The following is a 15,678-nucleotide window of genomic DNA, read 5'->3' on the forward strand; positions in this document are numbered from 1 at the left end:
AAAAAAATGGTATAAATAGATATATGGTTCCATTTTGGTGACCCTATAATCACCTATGAAATCACCATTGATGCATATGACTAAGTGTTACTTATTTATGAAATCACCATTGATGCATATGACTAAGTGTTACTTATTTATTTTAAAGTTTGTTCTAGTGATGTTGGTTTAAAAAGTGTCACCCATTTTTTATTTATTAAACTAGTGTTGTTTTCTACCATTGAGTTACTATTTGTTTTTTAAACTAGTGACATTGTCCTCCATAGAGGGATTAATTTTATTTTTTTAATCAGTGTCGTTGTCTAATAAAGAGACAATATATTTTTAAAAAAAAATTAAGTTTTATTTTTGTTTTTTAACTAGTGTCTGTGTCCAGTAAAGAGGCTCCAAAGTTTAAGATTTAGGATTTTAGATGATGACTAAAAATAAAATCATGAAAGTTTCAACTCAAAGTGAATAATATCTTATTAGTACGAAGACATGTGTGTGTGAACCTTATATGGTACACAACAAGTGACATCGAAGTTGTTGATTTGATCAAGTGGTCAACTTAACGAGTATGATGGTTAGGATTTCTTATATCAAAAGTCTTCTTATTGATGAGTCCATATATGAAATTATTTTTTCCTAATAACATGGAGAGTTAGGAAGCTTGTCCCTCTATCATGAGTTATTAATGATGAAGCAGTGGATGTTGATGCAAAATACTTAGAATGCGATTGAGTTTTATGAGCCACCATTATATATAACTCATCGATTAGTTTTAATTGCAAAGGAGAGTAAATCATGATCTTTTATTTGAGAGAATAATTGTTGAAATATAATCAAAGTCGTACGTCGTTCAAACAAAAAGATGGACATGTTCGATCTAAAGTAAATAATATCTTACTAGTGTGACATGTGTGTGTAAACTCTCGATGCACAACAAGTAGACCTTTTAGGTGATGACTCAAAGCACAATTATGAAGACTTAGATCCAAAATTGACTATATCTTACTAATATGAAGACATGTATATGGTAACCCCTAATACACAATAAATATTTATTATGTATGCCACACGTTAATTTTAAATAATCATGAAAGTCTTGGATCAAATCACATGGAATTTATTTTATTTATCATTATATTTTAATCATTGATTTTAAGTTTAAAATTTGAGTTTTTGTAGCTTAATATGTTACATTTTTATATATTTATAATAAGAATTTTATTACCTATAATAATCTTACTCAATAGTCTAACTTATGCTAGATTATTCGAGATAGAAATTACTTGTGTTGTGATGTGTACCAACTAAAGGTGTTAGTCTTGAATATAAACTGTGTCAAACTTCGATCACTTTCATGGACGAAAATGAAGATTTACTCAATAGGATGAGTTTGGAAATATAAGTATTATATAATATTTATTTAATGAGTTTAAAATGAAAACTATTTAGCTTTTAATTAGAATAAAGTTTTAGTATTTTTTTTTTCGGTGAGAGTTCAGTATTATTTACGATATTATGAACACCTCACTAAATATTCTTCGCTTTATCAATGATACCATGGCTCATGTGCTCATGTGATACCATTGCATTGGTTACTTGATCGAAAGGCAAGCAAAATGATGAAAAGAAAAAAAAAAAAGGTAATAAAATTTGTAATAACAGCTGATGTTTATTCTTTTGGTGTACAAACATGAGCTCATGTAAACTGCTCAATCCCTTTACCAATGTTATAAAAACGAGTTATATGAATACCTCCCATAGCTCATTCAAAATTCAATGCACGTATTTTTTATATAAATTTATTTAAAAGCTTTTGAATAATGATTTATGTGATCTTTATTTCTTCTTCCGCATACCTCCCATGCAAAGATAGTATAAGAAATGAATCCGTCCAGTACTATATAGACGACATATCCACTGTTCATCTATTTGTTCAACAACGCCCACTTGCTTGTATGATTCGCATTTCACCATCAACCTTCAGGCCGAAAAATATAATTGTTCTACAAAATACAAGTCTGAATATATATTTGTTTTTAAATGATTGATACCCATAGTCACGAACCTTATAATTGAACCTGTTTATTTAAACTTATTTTCTCTTTTAAAAAAATGTTTTTTAATAAAATAAGCAATTTTTTTATAAAAACTTTTTTTTTTAGTTTTACACAAATTTAGTCAATATGTTGTAATCATCAAATAATTAGTACGAAAATTGTTTTAACTTAATCATTAATTTAAAATTTAAAGTTTGGATATATAGTTGTACTAAATATTTAGAATTTTTTTTCCTACTTTATTCTTATAAAAATCCTGACTAATTTGAGTATAATATTACTTGTTACAAAAAGATACATGTAATTTGTACCAAAATAAGAACATATTTTAGTATATTGATTTCCTAAAATAATGTGTCACAGATATTGATTTTCTAATACTTTGACAGAAAATAAATTATTTGATAAAAAAAAAAACTCATATCTCATGAAAACGTGAATTCAATTTTACTGTTGTTATGTAATAAATAATTTGTAAGTATATCTATAAATGTTCTTTGAATTTAATTATCTCTTCCGAACTGACAAATATTTGAGATTCAACTTACTTAAACTTAAAAAATAAAAAAGTAAAAATATTTGCATCTCTATATACTTAAAAAAAAAAAAAAAACTCAACGAATCAAGAAATTTACTTATTCACAATCATTTGGCCCGCTACGTAGTACGCTATTTCATGAGCTGGTTTATGCCCTGCTTTTCTTGCACCCTATCAAACGAATCGAACACCGGAGAAAAAGAGAAAAAAAAAGATACAAAAGTATGGCAAAGTTTAGTTTGCAGAGTTTATATAATAAAGGCTTTTCCCACTTAACCCACCTGCAATACCAATACAATTCCATATACTTTTTGTACAGTTCATATATATTAGTGTTCCCCCGCTACATCTTTTTGCTCACTCTTAGCACTTGGCAACAAGCAAATTAGATACAAAGAGTTTCTCCTAGAAATGAATAGAGGAGCAGGCATTTTTCTGTGCCTCTTGCTTGTGATCATGGATATCACAGCTGGGATTCTTGGCATTGAAGCTGAAATTGCACAAAACAAGGTATGCTTGAAGCTAAATCTCTTTCTATAGTACAACAAAAACTTTAATGCAATGAATAACTATATAGTAAGATGCAATATTAATAGTTGTTTTAACCAAACAGGTTAAGCACTTGAGATTATGGATATTTGAGTGTAAAGACCCAAGCCATAAGGCCTTCATGCTGGGGTTGGCTGCAGCAGTGCTTTTGGCATTAGCCCATGTTATAGTCAACTTGCTAGGTGGCTTCAATTGCCTTTGTTCTCAACAAGGGCTTGATAAGGCTTCTCCAAATAGACAATTCTCAATGGCTTCTCTCATTTTAACATGGTAATGTGTCACTGGCCCCACTAATTTCTTTTTATTTGTTAGAATACTCGAATTTCAAATATTATACATACTATTGTATCTTACTATTACTAACTTGTTTTCGAGAAAAAAACAAAACAACAACACCATAACTTATCATTCACTTGATCCATATAAACCCTTGTTTTTACTTTTCTCCTTTGAATTGTGTTGTTGATTAGGATTGTGTTGGCTGTTGGATTGAGCATGCTGGTGATAGGGACTTCGTCAAACAACAAGGGAAGGGGTTCTTGCGGTTTCACTCACCATCACTTTCTGTCCATTGGTGGAATCTTGTGTTTTGTTCATGCCGTGTTCAGTGTTGTGTATTACGTTTCTGCCACTGCCTCTTAATTAGCGATTAAGATAACTAGACTGGAGGCCACTTCTGCTTGCTTTATTAATATTGTTTTTTTCTTTTGGCTTTTCTAAATGTCTTGCTTTACCAAATGTGTACTTAGGATTAAACATACAAAACAAATGTAACAGTTTTTATTCACCAACTAATTATCCTCGCCACTGATGCACTGACATGTGTCTGTCTGACTATAACAATTCTAATTTAAGTTTTATTCACTTTATTGCTCCGTAGCTATATTGGATTTGCTTCACAGTGGCCAAGGAAAAATTTCGTTTCCATGGATGCTAATGATATATATGCTGAAATCGGTTACTGCCAAATAATATCATTTAACTTTTTCTATTCTCCCCTTATTTTCTTTTGTTTATATTTTAATGTTTGATGGACAATTTTAGTTTAATCTCCAAGAAAGGCATAATCTTGCGCACACATAAACCTTCCAGCAAAGGAAGGGGAAATCGAATCAAGTTTGCCTCCCCTTTTACATTTTTTATTTATTTTATACTTTTTGAGTGAATATTCTTTTCTGTTACTAATGATACAAGATTGGCCTATTTTGATAACTCAACTAACAACGGTTACCAAACATATGGAATTATATCATATTCATGAAAACAATTGATAACATCCCTTTCTAAAAAAAAATGATAACAGCTATGATAAATGGTATAACCTTCCGAAGAAAATTGTTGGATGAAGTTTGGTCACTCCAATTCAGTAATAACCATTTCATAGCGAAAATTCTTGCGAAATTGCCCCAAATAAGAGGAACCCAAATAAGAGGAATTGTCAGTTTACTACGGATTTCAATCAAGGTTTGATCCAAAATAACATCCCAATTAACTTCTTCTTTACGGTCTTAATTTCAAAATGAATAATATCTTATTAATAAAAGGATGTGTGTAAAATAGCTAATAAATAATAAAATTTAATATAATTCTCTTATTAATAAATATATATCTATTTTTGACAAATATCATAATATAATCTTAATAATTTGGTTAGGAAGAGTGATGATAAATCCTTTCCTTGCCCACCCTCTACTTAAAAGGAGATTCAACCATTGGCATACTTGGCTCAACTTTTCTACCTTCCCACCTATGTATGTGTGGTTAGGCTAACCAAGTAGCATATTCACTAAGATGAATCTTATGTTTTACTTGCATTTATGTTTCTTATGTAATTCTTTTTGGGGGTGATTATGTCTCTTATATATTTGGTTCCCTCGTGGATATTAATATATTTTGATTCGGATTTTAGGTTCCCTTCCATTCAAAAAAAATAAAATTTATTTTAGTAAAAATTTGCTGCTAATTTCAACGAGATTTATGCATTTCATGAGTAAAGATAGTCATTACTTGATTATTTTGATTTTTACAATAAATTTTCTTATGTCAAATGTGCGCTATGTCTAAATTAGAGTTTGAATATGCCATGAAAACTTGACCTAAAGCTTTACCTCTTTTAAGCAATGCAATTAGTGTGTGAAAAAATTGAGATATAAGAAAACAATTAAAAGGGTCGTAGAAAACTAGAAAGGATTCCTACCTATACATGGTCCTAGCCCTTTGCAAAAATCAACAACCAATAGAACAATTTTGTACATTTATTGGAAAGTTTCAAGTTCAACTTCCAAGGTAAAACTCCCTGAGATGCACTATTCAGTCATATCTCATCTAGTGTACCGTAAGTATAATCATGAATCCTGACAAAATAAAAAGAATAAAAGGAGAAAGATCATTTAAAAAAATAACTACTATTGCAAGAAGACTAATAAATCATCAAAAGTAAAGTATGAATAAACTCTTTTAACTTTCTTTATGAAACATGAATAACAAATTATGAAAAATCCCACTTTTTTTAATTTTAATTTTAATTTTTAAAATTTATGCTTTACTTTTTATTCTTTTTCAAATACACAATTCAATAAATGAAAGTTAGTTTATGAAGAACCACCAAGTAAAATATACATATGTCACAGAACAGCAAGGGGATGTAGCTCAGATGGTAGAGCGCTCGCTTAGCATGCGAGAGGTACGGGGATCGATACCCCGCATCTCCATTTATTTTTCATATATATTTTCTACACAACTTTTTTCTTTTCTTTTTTGGTTTGCCTATACTGTGGTTTTATAATATGTTTACCCTTACTTATTTTCTCAAACTTGACAGGATATAAATTTTTATAAATTATTTTAGTTTCATTTAATATTTTCTTAATAGTATAACTATAATAAAAAATAATTATATTTGTTACTGTTTAAAGAACTTCAAGATACAAAACATGAGAATCATTCGGGTTAAAAGATAAGGAGTTTCCTGTGGGAAAAAAAGTGGGACTTTATAAGGAAGCAAAACATTTGAGATTATTTCCACTTGGTGATTTGAACATGAACCAACAATAGCTTCCTGATTGTTTCCTATTATATTGTTGATCAATGTCATCCTTCATTTCTATTCCCCTTTTTAATTAGTTTATTTTTTTTATCTTGAAATACGCAGGATAGTAGAGACTACATAATAAAGAAAACCAGTAACATCATCATTAAGGGTGGTGTCTGTTTCCTTATACCATCTATAAGGCTCCACTGGTTCGGTTGCTTCAAGAAGAAGCTCCAGTGGAATTCTTGGCTTTGAACGCTCCAAAGGAACTGTGAAATGATAGTACCTCTCTCGATTAGGACAGTGATCCTGTAAATTTTTTGTAATGGGGGAGAACCTTTCATTACTACATTTCAAACTCCACACAAAATATTGTTATCTTTCATTAAATCATTAAATGTAGAAACACTACTACTTACCAGATTAGCATGCATCTTTCTAACAAAGGCCTTGAATACATCAAAGTTTGTTTGATGTAGTAATTCATCTGACAAACGAAGGTATGTTACGCCAGCCAATTTTAGTGTTGGAGGCCCCCATTTGTTTAAACCATTTGGTCTAGCATTTAGAAGAATTTGGGTGTATGCTTCACTGTCATACCTTGAAAGTGCATTTTCTCCCGCAACTTCAAGGTTCTCCATCCAGCTTCCACTAAGAACCTGCAAGGCACATATATTGAATAAAACTACGCAACAAATATATGTTAATTGTGACTTAAAAAAATAACTGGCGCATAGAATCATTTCTCATGCTATTTCACAATATTAATCACACCCAACTTTTTAATTAATGCATGTAATATAATTAACCGACACATTTTATATATTTTGCAGGTTCTCCTTTTATTGTTCTCCATCTGTGAGTCTTAGCAATGACCGAGGAAAATGATGATTCTTTTCAATCTATTAGGGTAAAACTAAATGGGCTGAACTATTTCTATTGGAGTTATGTGTTGAGGAGTATTTTGGATGGTAAACGAATGTGAGGTTAATTTTTTGGCACTCTTGACAAGCCAATGGATGAACAAAATGTGAAATATCAAACAGAGCTGGAATCGTGGGAAGCAACAACTCTACTTTGCAATAAATATGCGTTCAACTAGCAAAACATGCAACAACCAAGGAGGTTTGGGATCATTTGAACAAGTTGTATGTGCAATCCAATTTCGCTAAGAAATATCAGTTGGAGATTGATATTCAAGCTCTTCAATAGGTCAACACAAGCATCCAAGAATTTTATCTACTATGCCCAATCTGTGGGACAAATTGGATCTTACCAAATATGCAAAACAAGCTTTCAAACCTTGCACTGATCGTAGGGGAAAGCAGCGCTTGGTTCAACTTTTGATGGCTTTTCGGGATGATTTTGAATGGCTTTGTACAACCATTTTTCATGGCACTCTTCTCCCGACTGTTGATTCGATGGTTAATGAGTTAATAGTTAAAGAAATTTAGCTTAAGTCTCACATTGAGAAGAACATTGTAGATGAAGGGATCTTATCTACTCCAAATTAATTTGTGGTTGTTGTTCCCTCCAACAAAGGAAAATTTCAAGGAAAAAACAGCTATGATAAGCGTAGTCTTTGCAAACAAAAGGGGCCATTGGAAAACACAATATACAAAATTATTAAATAAATCACAGCAATCCTTTCAATGGAAACCTCTCAATCAGTTTAGTCATCAGCTTCAAACCACCAACACAAAACGTTGTTGTAGTTGTTCCTCCATTTGATGCTTCTGGTGTTGGACATACTCATTCTCCCGAGAGCACATCCTTCTTTAGCCCTATATAGTTACTCTTGCTAAACAATTTCAAAAATTTCTTACCTCAGACCCACGTGCTATGTCAGCCTCTCCTAATATAGGTTTGCTCTACTTCAATTCATGAAGTATATCTTCTGATATATGCATTCTTGAGTCTAGAGCCTCCCATCATATATCATATACTCTTAAATGCTTTAGTTTTCTGCCTTACCCTTTTATAAAGGTGTCAACATTCTGATGCGGGGGGACTATCACTGGTTGTTACCAAAGGTTGATCTAGATATTATGTATCATTCATTGAGGATATCTTGTTTCACTTAATAACAATATAGTTATGTCATGGAGTTGGGACTTGGACTACATATCAATCACAAGACATGTAAAATTTGGTGGAGAATGAATTAGATTAGAATTTAAGTGGAAATAAATTACCTGCTGAACAAGTTCCTGAGCTCCACTTCGGGCTTCAGCTGGTTGCTCATGATTTCTCATCTCAAGACATGTAAAATTTAGAATAGCATTGTGTCGTGAGAGCATCCTTGCTATGGGTCTGTATCCATCTCTATGGTCTAAGTTGTAATATCCTGAAGTAAGTTCTGCTGCATGGCTTTTTGATTTATACCACCAATGGACTCCAGCAACCTGTTTTGTAAGAGAGCCTTAGCTGATTCACAAGAAAAGATAAAAAAAAGGGCTTGCAAATTTATCATATGCATTCAAGAGTTTACTTTTGCTGCTAACTTCACATTGCGACCTAAGAATACATTGTTGGCTTCTTCCAGGATATCATCACCATGGGTCAACAACTTGTTGGAATACCATGTCAGAAAAAATTTCCCTTTCTCTGTTTCATAAGTTCCCCCTGATTTGAAGAATTTCGTAGATTCAGGCACGTCATTCGATCTCCCAGCATTATTTGGAAGCTTCCATTCGGGATGGCCTGCCCTTGCTGCAGCCTCTTTGAAATCAGCTTTAAGATATTTGTCATAGCACTACAAGATTTCAGACGTATGTAAATAACTATGAGAATTGGAAGGTTTGATTTCATTGATACGAGTAGTGAATATATACCGTCAAGCTTAATCATATTTCACTTTTTTTTTTTAGTTATGTTATTCATGAGAAGTATGTATCAACTTTATTGATAACGCTTTACTAATGCCTAATCCCCGTCAAAGAATCTGAATGATCAAAAGACCATTATTGGAGGTTTTCCCTTTAATCACTTTTTTTTTTTTATTAACAATATTTGAATCCAAGACTTTAATCAAGAAGATTGAGCTTAGTCCCACACATATCAACAACTAGTTAGTTTATTTTTGTTATTTACTTCAATGAAATACTCATAATTTGATGGAAGAAAATCACTTTTAACACACTTTCTAACACGTTTTCTCTTAAATACGCTATCTCTAATTAGTTGAAATTTATTAGAAAATGTAAAATTTAATGAATCTCACATTTCATTTAATAATTCTCCTAATTTTGTAATTTTTAATAGATTCTGACCGATGAAAAGACAAATGCATTAAAGAGTACGTTATTAAACTCCTCTGCGATGGAATCATGCATAAATAGCTACAACAGAACTCCAGACTTCACCTGAAATTCTCCGATACCAGGAAATCTCCACCCTAGATCTTGTGTGTAAGATGGATATCTAAGTTCTCCCGCAGGGCCAAGTCCTACTTCAATGTCTATCAAGAGCTCAGATTCAAGAAAGTCTTCCATATTATCTCTAAAGCTCTGCATGTAATCAGTGTAGAGCTGTATCACATGAGAAACGATCAATTAGTAACCAAAAAGATCAACAAATTTCTTTTGGGATTGTTTTGTGATATGCCGCTTTCAATTCATGATAATGTATCCAAAATGGATAATTGGACGCGCTAAGAAATATAGTAATAGTATTAGTGACAAAACTAGCTGCAACTAGAGTTTAAATTATTTCTTGTTAACACAAATTAATCTTTGGTTGGACCAGTTTCGAAATACTGTGAGTATTAGAAAGAAAAGAAAATAACATGTAGGATATGAAATTTTTCAAGAAACTTACCTGAATGGGAGTTCTTCCATGAAACAAAGGCTGGTGGTCAACGCCAAGGGATAGACATTCCTTGTTCCTGACACCTTTGCGGTTGGTGTAAAAGATATCAGGGTTTGACTTTCCAACGTCAAGTACCCATTTAGGGAGCGGGATGAAAACAGAATCTCCCACATTTCCCCCACATTGGTGGAATGACATTATAGCTTGTAGCTTCAATTTGCAATCTTGAACCAATTTAAACAAGGTCCTATAAGCTGACCAATCATACTTCTTAGGACCCTTAGATTCTACTATACCCCACCACACATCAACCATAACCCCATCAACACCAGCTTCATGTAACTCCCAGAGTTGGTTCTCGAGTTCCTCTCTGTCTTTTAAGACATTGTCATTTGTAATAACTCCTAGCTGGAAGCAACAATCACATTTTAAAAATAGAACACAACACCTAGATATGTAGCATGGGTATGTACACTTAAATTTAAGGTTTATTGACTTACAGGGAGCATCACATACACTGGTACATAACTCGAAAGCATTGGATCTTTGTACATTGTACGACTACCTGCCTGCATTTTATGAGCAAAATTTACTATGATATGTGGATGAATTTGGAGATCCTACATGTTTTCATTGAACTATTTTCTATCAAAAAATCAGTCTTCTGATCATTATACAACATTTCTTTGCTTGCCTTATTTTGGCAGAAGGAAACATGCATGAATCCCCTTGCCCCCTGTGCTCTTTAGATCGTGGAAATTTTCATATACAACGACATACTTTTATACACTGTTGTTTTATTTATGAAAAGTGTAACAAATTAGTAATGGTAATATAGATCGAGGTCGAAGAAGAAATTATAGAAAGCAAAAAAATTAAGAATAATTTTATCTTTTTTCCCCTACAATTATTGTTCCTTAAAAATAATACTCCATTTATTCTTTATTATAAGATATATTTAACCGAATAACATGAATCAATGTAAGTGACTATATTAGTTGATTATTGAATTTATAAAATAAAATTATGATTTATTAATTTTATCATTTTTATTTATTATTAAATTTTTATGAGAGATGTAAAGATATTATTCTATATAAAACTTTATATACTAATACCAATAAAAAGAATAAATGACAATTAGAAAGTTTAAAATGTGAAAAAAAATACATACTCACAATCTTTAATAAAAATAAAATTAATGCTTTAAAAAAATTGTAAAATACCTTATAAAAACGAGTAACAACTCCTTTTAAATTGTGATTTATAATAAGGACAGAAGGAAATATCATTTAAGAAGATTTTAAACAATACTTAATTCTTATTAGTTATTTTATTATTTTTAATAAATTATATTAATCATACTATAAAAAAGAGTACTGTCCTATAAACTTTCATTTTAAAACTCATTTAAAACATGACGTATTGTTCAACTCGATTATTCTAGTTAGTTTTTGACCTTAAAATAAAGTCTGGGTTCTCTCATTGTCACATAATTAGTGAGATCATTTTTAACATTACTAATAGATCATTTTCAAATAACATTAATTATGGACTATCACTCAAATGGGATACAAATTCGGGTTAGGATCATATTATGGTGAATTCGATGTGTGATATCAAACTTTGTATGATCCAAAGAAAATGAAAAAAATAAAAATACAAGAATTATTGTTGTCCTGAACCATTAAAGAATCATCGGTCTCACCCAGCTACTCTTGCCACAATTATAGAGCCTACTGTTACTATGTTTACTTGTTACGAATGAAAACAAGAATAATGGTATACCTCTGATTCAGCACTTGCACCTTTTCTTAAGGCCACTCCAACATCCCATTGTTTCTTGAGGTGGCCACAATCCAATTTGAAGAAAGCATGTGTTATTTTGGGCTTCCTTGCTCTCTCTACTCGTATAGCTCTACTCCTCTCTGACATTTCATGTTGGAAATTATACTTTCCTTGAATCAGTGGCGTGAGTCTTGTTCCCATTCCACTCTGTGCTGCACATACGCTCTCCATTCAACACTTCTTGATAGTAATTGCATGTAGCTGGCACGAACTATGCAATGAGAGAAAAATGTAGGAACAATCAGTAATGCTTTTGATTGCGTCACTTTACACTGAATATATTAATTTTGTTAGTGTATTAATTAATTAATGCTAGTTTATAACCAATTCAGGAACGTACACACAACACAAATGGACGTGGTCTGTTAGATATTTCTTTTGTATGTTTTCTTTTACTTCGTCAACAATGTCCTAGGGTTTAGGAGTCAGTTTTATGGACCAGCAGAATGTGGCTATGTTTCCAAAAATTTAGGAGAAAGTTAGCACATTTAAATTTGAGATTCTGGTCAGTCAGATGAAGAGAAAAATAAATCTATTGGAGTTGAAATTTTAATTTATAATTTCTTATTATTATAATTATTAATATTTTAATCTTATAAAAAGATTTGTTATATATATAATTATGGATATTAATATATATTCAAATAGTTTTATATTTTTTACACATATTTTATATTGTTTTAATAATATACATATAACTTTAATATTATTAAAAACAATTATAATAATATAAATTAAAATTTGTAATTATTAATTTTTTCTTTAAAATAAGTTAATAAATATTTAATCAATGTAAACATTTTTCACAATTAATTTTAATACAAGCTTAAAATTATAGACTTAAAATGCACTTATGGTCATTTAACTATCAAAATTTTGTGATTTTGATTTCCAAGTTTCAATTGGGTGAAGTGAAAAGGCTTAAGATAGTATGAATCTAAGTGATCATTGAAGATCACTTCATTCATCAAGTTATTGATGACGTAAGAGAAGTAATTATCATAGGAAACTAAACTTTCTGAATTGTTTCTTTGCATTTTATTATAAATTTTGCCTAAACCCTAAACCCTAAACTTGGGTAAATTGCTTGAAAAAGTAATTCAAAGAATACTTAGGTTTAAGTCAAAAGTGGCTTGTTGAAAGAATACTTGTATCTTTTTAAGATAGTGAAATTCAATCTAATTTGATTGAAATCAGAATGTAGTCTCGATAGTTGAGATAAACAAGTTTAAAATTTACCTTGTGTTTCATCTACATCTTCGCTGACACTCTTTATTACCAGTGTTATTACTTCACTACTTGAAAAAGTGAAATTTTTTTATAGATATTATTCAACCACTTCCTTCTAGTGTCTGTCTTTTGTCTACAACTATTTAAATTTTTTGCATCCTGTGTATACACACACACACACGTATATATATAGAGGAGGTATCCTTTTACTCTAAGAGTAAGTCTACCTATACTTACTTCATTCAATAACTCATGTTCTACATCAAATTTCAACGATCCAACAGTTTAATTTTAAGTTCTTAATGCATAGATCAAATCTGTAAAATTTTTAAAAAATTGAAAATCATTTAATACTTCATTTCATTAATTCAAATTAACGGATAATCATAAAATCATTTTATACATTGATTCGATTTAATGAAACGAAGTATTAAATGATTTTCAAATTTTTAAAAAATTTGCATATTTGATCTATGCATTAAGAACTTGAAATTGAACATAGTAAGTCTAAGCAGACTTACTTCTGGAGTAAAAGGATCTCTCTCTCTCTCTCTCTCTCTATATATATATATATATATATATATATATATATATATATATATATATTACATAGATATCCAGGTACGACATGTTAATCCTAGAGTAGTAGATTCTTTTAGTTTTTCACTACGTTATTACTATGTTGTATTAAGTGTGATGACTTAACAAATAGTTACAAATGGCACAAGATAAATCCTATTATGAAAAGTCATGTTTCTTTTACCTTAGTTTTTATTTTTCTTCTTATTTATTTTGATGGTTTTAAAACAATTGACTTGAGATTGAGACATTTACATATTATTTGGTGCAAGCCTTGTGGTGAAAATTATAAGTCTATTGTTGTTGAACTCTAATATGTAGCTAGGATTATGTGTGTTTCTTTCTATGTGGTATGATGGATTGTGAGAGCTCTCAAAGCCTAACTAGGTGCGATATGAGATCCAAAAATATTATTGTGAGTGTTTGCATTGCTACTTGTTTAATTGATTTTGCTTTAATTTCTTAGTCAAGTGATTGCATTTGTATGTTTAGAAAGAGTCAAGACATTATTTGAAAAATTTTAAGCAACTAAGCCAAATAGCTAACCCAATTAACTTATTAATTTTTAATATTTGCTACCCTGTTGAGTCAAATGCTTCAATTTTTTCTCAGTTTATTGAAATCTCTTAACCAAATGAATAATAATTATTACCTATGCCTTGGGGACTAGTAGAACAAATGAGTCATGATGTATGAGTAAGGGCTCTAAGTTTTGCATTGATGTATGCATGGATAATAATCAGAAAATGTTAATATGGCTAGATTTTCAAGTGAACAAAAAAGTAATTTCCACCTCTGCTCGTAAATAAAGTTAAGGCTTAAATTCACTTATCAAATGTACAATTTTAGTTCTCCAAATTTTTTTATTACAAATTTGGTCTCTTTTATTTTTAAAATTAAACAATGTTGGCCTATTATAATAACATGTCATTCAAAATTAAATAAAAATATTAAAATGGGGACATAATGACACCACCCGACTAGTTAATCACATATGAAAATAATTCTATTAAAATTTTAGAATAAAATTATTTTAATGGATTATAAATTTTAATTAAAATAAAAAAGAAACATATCATATATGTGGTAAAAATCAATGTTGTTACTTATATCTAAGTTAGTGTGACTAATTAACTATCATATAATGTCACTCACATTTCATGTCAGTATTTTCTATTTAATTTTTTGCGGCATATTCATGGTGAACTAATATTATTTAATATTTTGAAGTTGAGAGACCAATTTTGCAATAAAAAAATTTAGGAACCAAAATTTTGCACATTCAAGATACTATCGGAACCAAAATGGATATAAACCTAAGTCAAATGAAAAGAAATAAGAAAAGAATTTGGAAATATTCTCAAAAAAGAATATATATATATATATATATATATATATATATATATATATATATGTATTAATTTGGAAAAATAATTTTGATTTTTTTATACAAACATTATAAATTAATTTTGATATCTTCAATATAAATCAAATTGATTTTCAAAGTAATTTGAAAATATTAGGTACAAAATTATAAATATACAACATCTTTAATATGTTCCTCGTTTAATGATTTGTTCAGAAAGATTATAAGTTTGCATAAACTATTTATTTAACTGTCATTTAACTATATTAATAATGTGATTGTAATAAAAAAAACAATTATTATTCATTTATCATCAATAGTTGATTGAGTTTGAAAAGTTGATAGATATAAAAGAATGAAAATGGTGTGGCATAATGACAAAGAGTTTTGTATAAGAAAAATTTAGGGAACTTGTAAGCAAACTATTTGAAGCTATTTTCTCTTCTCCCACTACAAGAAATTCATTAAATAGAGACTTATTTAGAGACCAAATTTATATAGTCACTTTAGCAACTTATTTAAATACTATTTTAGAGATAGATTATAGTTGGTCCCTAATTCAATCTCTATTGTCATTAATATTTTTAATGTAATTAGAGACCAAATTTTTAGTAGCTAATAGTTTAAAAAATATTATTTATTTATTTAGGTACAACATTTTTAGTCTCTAATTAAAATA

General features: G+C 29.9%; 2 protein-coding genes and 1 non-coding gene across 5 annotated transcripts; 2 read left to right on the plus strand and 1 right to left on the minus strand.

The window, feature by feature from the left end:
- Positions 1-2,842: 2,842 nt before the first annotated feature.
- Positions 2,843-3,954, plus strand: LOC109817043 (protein DESIGUAL 2). The gene is made up of 3 exons (XM_020382241.3): positions 2,843-3,096; positions 3,200-3,405; positions 3,606-3,954. The coding sequence occupies exons 1-3, from the start codon at positions 2,998-3,000 to the stop codon at positions 3,775-3,777; spliced, it is 477 nt and encodes a 158-aa protein (XP_020237830.1). The 5' UTR covers positions 2,843-2,997; the 3' UTR covers positions 3,778-3,954.
- A 1,354-nt stretch (positions 3,955-5,308) lies between these two features.
- Positions 5,309-12,931, minus strand: LOC109817033 (beta-amylase). 3 transcript variants are annotated; one of them, XM_083065698.1, is made up of 9 exons: positions 11,765-12,922; positions 10,477-10,545; positions 9,986-10,384; positions 9,532-9,696; positions 8,658-8,921; positions 8,362-8,571; positions 6,586-6,825; positions 6,357-6,475; positions 5,309-5,489 (listed from the first exon to the last, which is right to left on the minus strand). In XM_083065698.1, exons 1-9 carry the CDS (start codon positions 11,993-11,995, stop codon positions 5,450-5,452), a joined length of 1,737 nt encoding a protein of 578 aa, XP_082921824.1. In that variant the 5' UTR covers positions 11,996-12,922; the 3' UTR covers positions 5,309-5,449. The 3 variants fall into 3 exon arrangements, with proteins under 3 accessions (XP_082921824.1, XP_082921825.1, XP_082921823.1); XM_083065699.1 differs by lacking the exon at positions 6,357-6,475 and having other exon boundaries at positions 11,765-12,931; XM_083065697.1 differs by lacking the exon at positions 5,309-5,489 and having other exon boundaries at positions 5,509-6,475; positions 11,765-12,929.
- On the plus strand, positions 5,774-5,846 carry TRNAA-AGC (transfer RNA alanine (anticodon AGC)). The gene has a single exon. It is a non-coding gene; the product is annotated as a tRNA-Ala (tRNA).
- Positions 12,932-15,678: the final 2,747 nt, after the last annotated feature.

Source organism: Cajanus cajan, chromosome 10 (genome assembly GCF_000230855.2).
Source record: "Cajanus cajan strain Asha chromosome 10, NIPB_CcT2T_4, whole genome shotgun sequence".
Classification (NCBI taxonomy): domain Eukaryota; kingdom Viridiplantae; phylum Streptophyta; class Magnoliopsida; order Fabales; family Fabaceae; genus Cajanus; species Cajanus cajan.

Bases quoted from the DNA above. Each gene is read 5' to 3' on its own strand.
- LOC109817043 (XM_020382241.3), top strand. From the start codon at position 2,998: ATGAATAGAGGAGCAGGCATTTTTCTGTGCCTCTTGCTTGTGATCATG. The intron at 3,097-3,199 runs GTATGCTTGAAG...TTAACCAAACAG, and splicing joins CTGAAATTGCACAAAACAAG to GTTAAGCACTTGAGATTATG. The intron at 3,406-3,605 runs GTAATGTGTCAC...GTTGTTGATTAG, and splicing joins GCTTCTCTCATTTTAACATG to GATTGTGTTGGCTGTTGGAT.
- LOC109817033 (XM_083065697.1), bottom strand. From the start codon at position 11,995: ATGGAGAGCGTATGTGCAGCACAGAGTGGAATGGGAACAAGACTCACG. The intron at 10,546-11,764 runs GTATACCATTAT...CATAAAATGCAG, and splicing joins GTGCAAGTGCTGAATCAGAG to GCAGGTAGTCGTACAATGTA. The intron at 9,697-9,985 runs GTAAGTTTCTTG...CATGTGATACAG, and splicing joins ATGGAAGAACTCCCATTCAG to CTCTACACTGATTACATGCA.